Source organism: Bombus affinis, unplaced genomic scaffold, assembly GCF_024516045.1.
Source record: "Bombus affinis isolate iyBomAffi1 unplaced genomic scaffold, iyBomAffi1.2 ctg00000075.1, whole genome shotgun sequence".
Taxonomy (NCBI): Eukaryota; Metazoa; Arthropoda; class Insecta; order Hymenoptera; family Apidae; genus Bombus; species Bombus affinis.
Genome location: NW_026108825.1, coordinates 825,830 through 832,367, shown reverse-complemented (window position 1 = coordinate 832,367; position 6,538 = coordinate 825,830). Strand labels below are relative to the sequence as shown.

The 6,538-nt window shown below is 36.4% G+C and overlaps 1 protein-coding gene across 1 annotated transcript; it reads right to left on the bottom strand.

The window, feature by feature from the left end:
• Positions 1-341: 341 nt before the first annotated feature.
• On the bottom strand, positions 342-2,194 carry LOC126927162 (immediate early response 3-interacting protein 1-like). The gene is made up of 4 exons (XM_050743476.1): positions 2,185-2,194; positions 897-1,019; positions 593-694; positions 342-518 (listed from the first exon to the last, which is right to left on the bottom strand). Exons 1-4 carry the CDS (start codon positions 2,192-2,194, stop codon positions 448-450), a joined length of 306 nt encoding a protein of 101 aa, XP_050599433.1. The 3' UTR covers positions 342-447.
• Positions 2,195-6,538: the final 4,344 nt, after the last annotated feature.

The window sequence follows — 6,538 nt, the reverse complement described above, 5'->3', positions numbered from 1 at the left end:
GCAGATGGAACAGGAACTGCTAGATAACGTGGAAAGAAATATTCTAAAAAGTTCGAAATGATGAATGATATTTTAGATAAATATTTAAGTATATATGGAAATATATGTATTTTGATATGATAAAAGGTTTGTTGTGTATTACTGCATTATCGTATGAAGAATTTTTTGTCTTCACTACGATGATTAGAAAAATATGTAAAACGTATCCAACATAATTAAACAATTGGAAGCTTATAAAATAATATAAAAATAAATAAGAAGTGATATAGATAGAAACAACATATATAAATACTGCTATCTTTTAAAATACTTGCAGTACAAAAATATGCTGAAACACGATATAATAAAAAATACTTTACTCTTCGATACAAAGGTAAAAATAAAAGAATGTAATTTTGCGTTTATGTACATCACTTTTCACAGCTCATTGTCCTTTTATTTACACCATCAATCGTTTCTTTCACCCAAGCACCAATTATTCACAATTATTGTTACGATATTTAGGAATATCAATGGAACTGCAACAAACAACATATTTGTGTTATATTTAAATTTATTATCAAACGAATTAAAATAATTTGTTTGTAATTACTTCGTGCCACCGTTCGTATGGACCTAATAAGGTTCAAAATTTGTGACTTTACTGTAGGAGGTTCTCCGAAGCCTTGAACATTTTGCCACGACGCCCAACCAACTATAACAATGTTTAAACAAAAATTAAGTAATATATTCCAACATACAAGTAAAAACATATACATATGATTTATATATTTATCATACTACGCGATATATGTAAATACAATAGATAACATAACCTACAAATTCTTCATTTCCATGCAGGGGAAAAGTTCAGTATAAAAGAATAATACACACAAAAATATGATGATATTGTGTACCTTTTGCAAGAAATCTTTCTTCGTTTAAATCGCAGATCGCATTCAAACACAACACAGTCGCTTCAAAAAGTGTCCAAAGTGTAAACGCCACATTATATCGATATGATGAATGATAACATTGAGAATATCACGCAGCGCCACTATCGTAGGGAAAGGTAAAACAGCTTCATACGCATCAAACAATCAATTTGTATTGATTAGGAACCGTCCTGCCATCTTCCGTGTTCAGATGGAAACTAGCAATTAAAAAAGTGGCGTTATGCGGGAAATTTGAATTAAAATTTATTTTTACTATGTCAAAATATATTTAGAGTAATCTCGAGCGATTTAAATATCGCTCGAGATTCCAAAAATAAGATAATCTTGGATTTCATCGATAACGTTTTACAAATGCTTGCAAAAATAGTACTATATGGAAACTAAGAGCCTTAAAACGATATTCGAAAGAATCAGTAGACTTTACAAGTAACTTAACAACGCGATAATACAACGGATGGTTGGGAGCATTATTCTATTTATAATAATTGAACGACAAAGCGCACCTTCTTGGCACTAACGCTTTTGGAACAGGAGTACGAGTGTTTCTAGACGATTCGACGCTCTCTTCTCAATTGAGTTACGTTAACGATTCATGTGTGCCGATTTAGTTATAGAACTTAGAGTTCATTTCATGCTACCCTCGATCGTTCATGACCTCTATCATCATTTTATCACGCGCCGTTCGAGGCACACGTTTATCACGTGTAAGGAAATTCGTGGATTTTAATATTCTGATATCGTTTTGCGTATGCAAAGAAAAGTCGGAATCTCCCATATCGTGATGAAAGTCACGGACGTATTTGACGTGTGCAAAAATCTTTCTTGTTTGTAGACGATAAGTATTCAGCAAAAGCTATGCTAACTCACAGCCTCGAACAAGTGTTGTATTACTGCAAAAAATTGCAACACAGACTAAACTCGCGTCGGCGGAAAGTATGCGTGAATCACGTGTACCAAATGTCACGTTTATGCAACTGTAGAAAATATTGCATTATGCTAGGTTTAAAAAAAAGTTTGAGACAAAACTATCATTAATTTCAGGAAAAATTTCCAACCTGTACAATGCACGTTTTATTTGGCAACAAGACAATATAGGAAAATTGTTCCAAAGCCAATGTTTCCTCGACTAATTTAGATCTTCCACGAATTCATTCAAATCATTCATCATCCCCTAACAGATAATAATATTTTTCATATACAACGATAACGACTGCCTTAATTTTAGCTATCTATATAAATCACAAGATACTCTGATTCATTTCTCCGATAATTACGCAAATCGTATGATTACAGATCTTCTGTCACATAAAAATGTGTACTTTTCAATAAACTAGACGCAGCAATAAACATACATTATAATCAAACTTATAGAATCAATTCTAAGAAATCGTATGATTCAAATCCACATCAGTGTGCGAACTATTTCCATAATTTATGCCGTATTAGACTGTACCTGCTGCAATTTCACAGGGTAATAACGCGTTACCATTCACCGACTGAATTAAATGACGCTGAATGTGAAGTACACGAGTCTGACCGCTCATGTTCGCTAAATATCATCGGAGAAATAGAAGAAACAAACGTGGACTTTGGTCGGTTAACGAACGAAGAAAAATGAGAAAGTCGATTTGTGAACGTTAGATACCGATCAAAGCAAATATTATTTCAATCGTCGCATAATTGCAAAAGAAATGATATTCAAAGCTTGCATCTTTTCATCCAAGTAGATTGTAAATAATTATCATTTGTTATTGCAATCCTGTTTTCAGTCCGAATCATGTATTATCTAATCTATTGCCTGCAATAAATAATACTTGGGTGACGTCGAAACTGTTACCCAGGAAGCAAGAGTAAAATGCTTAAGCCGTGCAATTATGAATTACGTGATACGTTACGGTAACAATTTATGAGGCATAAGGTCCAATGATGGAACGAGAGGAAAGAATGATTCTGGTATCAGTTCGTGTGAACTGAAGGCGTGTACAATTGTACACTTAAGAACGAAATTCTATGTTGTCATCGTTTCAAGAATTAATACGTTCATGGTCCAAATTAGACTAGTTTTTATAATACAATGTCTAAGTAATGTCTATAATAATGTCTAAGTAAAGCGATTATAGTTAATCGACCAAAATAAACGTAAAGAGCACTATAACGGTGATTCAAATTTGGTGGAACGTAGCTCGCGTCTGTCGAAATTATAGTTGAGACATTGTACGATGTTATATAATAAAGATTCTACCAGATTCCTCCATGACCGCTGTTGATATTTTCACGCAGATTTGTAAAATATTATGTAAAAAGTCGCATTGTCTAAGGTTGCAGTGGCCCAGTAAATATCGTCGTTTTGTCCTCAAACGTAAATACATTCGACGTGTCCCCAATATGATTGCTGTATACTAGTAGTGGGGTAAGCGAATCGTTGATTGGCCAGTTTCAACAGAGGGAGCCTACCAGGTCCGGATCGATGTTGCTAAAAGCTGCAGCAAATGGGGGAATATCAGTCGCTAGTACCACCTCGATCTGACTAGAGACGACCGTTTTCACTTCACAATTTTACTTCGTTTTCACTTTGACTTTTAAACACTTTCGTATAACTTCAGTTACAGAACCGGATTAGGCGGATTTGCACGCAACATACAGTGAACAAAACATCAACAAACGCAGAGATTAGAATCAGACAATAGAGAGTCGACAGTTATATTCGAAGGTCTTTGGTGGATAAAATTAATCTGGTAAACCGGTTGTACGAGAACTGATTCTGCAGAGGCAACTCCACAGATTGTCCGTGTGAAACCACGTTGTCGTGGGCGGTAAAGGGAGAGAAAAGGAGCTAAAAAGGGTAAGGAATTCCTTACATATAAATATACATAACCAAAGCAGAGTTGAAGTGGTGGCGAGAAGGGAAAACCAGTGTGCTGGAAAACGGTGAGGCAGCACCGTGATTATGTAAACTACTAGCATATACTTGTGGCAGCGCGTGCGCAGAGTCGGACAACGTCTGTATCGACAATATTTATAAAGGTACATCGTAACGTGATAGATAGATCGTCGACGATCAAACAATCAAGTGAATCGAGGGTAAAAGAAGATTTAACCAAAGAAGAGGACAAAATCGGAGAACTGGGCTTTTCTTCGAGCATAGGCAAAGAAGCACGCAAACTGGCTCCAGAGGTGAGGATCAAGCAAATTGGAACGAGGGAGGACCTGTTGTCCATAATACGGCACACAATTAGCGATCATTTTTCGGAAGAACTCTAGCCGAAGATTGAGCAGCAAAACGGGTAAAAAGGAGACTAGCAATAGATCACTGTTTCCGAGTATTTTATACAAATAGAGGGCTCTTGTTTGCTGGATATTTCAAGCAAAAGCGTTACCAGGATCACTTTCATTCTCTTCCTGTAATTATCGACTTCTCGACTGGTCTACCTGTTGACTTGTGTTTTCCTTGGAAGGGAAGGGAAACCAAAGATCCCAATTTGAATAGTTCATCGTCGGGTTATGCCCTGGGTTACCGCCTGTCTCGACCTGTTGGCGGCACCGATTCTGGGTTACTGTCTGGCCGTGAGGAAACTTGCACTGCAAGCCGGCTTTTTCCAAGAAGAAACGAACAAATCGATCGTAACACAAGCGGTGAACGCTATCAATACGTCGACTATACAAAAGGAGACTGCGCCGTGCGCTGATACGATGGCACCAAGCGTCGAAGAACAGCGCCAAGGTAAATCGATTAAATGGAACACTAGTAATATGAGTTTCATCTAATTGATATTATTTACTCGTACAATCACACCATGTTCGATATATTCGATAGGTAACGATGTTATTGAATAGCAATTCAATCGGTAATCAGGTTGCGAAACATTCGATGGGAAACGTTATTTATTTCTTATCTATCGAAAACGAAAGCATCGGATTACTGTGCGTTATGCAATGCAACAGTCATCATAAAAAATTGCATGGAAATGCAATATGCAAACGAAATTAAAAAATGCCACCTGCGGAAATACCGGATGAAATAATGGCTTTTTTCATCGTTTGTTTTTCTCATTGAAACGCATTACGCTTTTTCGCTCGTTCTCTTTGAATTTCTCGATTCGTGTCAGCTAGATCTTTAGCTATTACACCGAAATTACCACGAAACCAGGCCACGGTTTCACGAATCTGTGATCTCCACTTGTAATAGGAGTGGTGACTATAAATAAAACACGATTTAAATAGATATCAGTGTCGTATGTTCGAAACGCGTGCGACGAATGAAAATTCAGCATGTAACAAATAACTTAAAATTGATAAACTTGTTGTTTTCATTCAGAGCACGGTGGTTTCTTATCAAAAGTTTCGTTTCTTTTTTCTATATCTCAGTAACTAAACGATCGTACCAGGTCCCACGAGTATCTCATCTTATCAAACTCAAGTGCTTTCGAATTTTATAAAGCTTCAATAATTTAAGCTCCTCTCTATCGTAAAATTCTGACAAGAGTTTTCGAGTACGATGAGTTCCAGAAATTATTTTGTTTTATCTAGTTCAAGTAGCTGTCAGTTCAATTTTTCTTTTTCCTTTTTTTTTTTTTTAACGAAATTCTTTGGCAAATTTGGTGAAATGCGATGTAGTGGTAGCTGACGTTACAGCGCATGTTCCAATGCAACAAAATGGTTTCCTCCACAAGACCGATTATTGATTTTCTGCCACTGAGCTTGTTCTTATCCTGCGCATGACAGCATATGGAAATGACCGTGATGAATCTTCGCGAAGACGTAACGCAATTTTCATAATTAATTACTGTATTCTGACGTTACAAATTTCATTGCCATTTGTTCATAGATAAATAAATATTATCGACACGATATTCCATGGAATAATTTAGTATTCACGCATACGTTGGTAGCCGTAGCGTGGCGAGAGTACATGCGTTGTTACAATTCAACGCCTGAATAATAAATCGAGTGACGACACGTTTCAGGTTAAAATACCAACTGTTAAAGCTGGTTTCATGGGGATTCTCGATAGGTGATAGTACATCGTTCGGTATACGCTAATGATCGGTATTGATCGTGTATTGCGTGCAACAGTTTGGTAAATACGACACTCGAAGCTGCACTTTGAATTATAAAACAATATACATACATCGGTATATAATCCGATTGTTTGGGTTGAAAAACTTCCGTTTTCAATACGTTTTATTTTTCAAAGCGAAACGTGCGATTCGTTTGTATAATCTATAAACGTGCATCGAAGCTCTTTTATCCACGGATCAAGGGGTCTAATTCGTAATTATTTTGTTGACACGCGTTAAGTCGAGAAAAACAGACACGCAAATAAAAATGAAGACAGATATCGCGAATGACGAAATCGTTTCGTGGCGTACGTGCTTTTGCTTATGGTAAAAAATCTACTCAGAGATTCGTTAAATTAGTCCAAATGTAATGACCTTTATCGCTTTTCGACCTTCGATTATTAGGCACAAGGACATGCCAATTCGAAACAACACGCGATAATGCATATTTCTATCGCCATGTCGAATTTCGTGAACCTCAGACAATTCGATAATTCTTACTCCACTTCAATTTTTTATATTGTAAACAACGAGTTAATTATAACG

Coding starts and splice junctions, on each gene's coding strand:
- LOC126927162 (XM_050743476.1), bottom strand. Junction 695..896: donor AGAAAGATTTCTTGCAAAAG/GTACACAATATC, acceptor ACATTGTTATAG/TTGGTTGGGCGTCGTGGCAA. Junction 519..592: donor CATACGAACGGTGGCACGAA/GTAATTACAAAC, acceptor TGTTTGTTGCAG/TTCCATTGATATTCCTAAAT.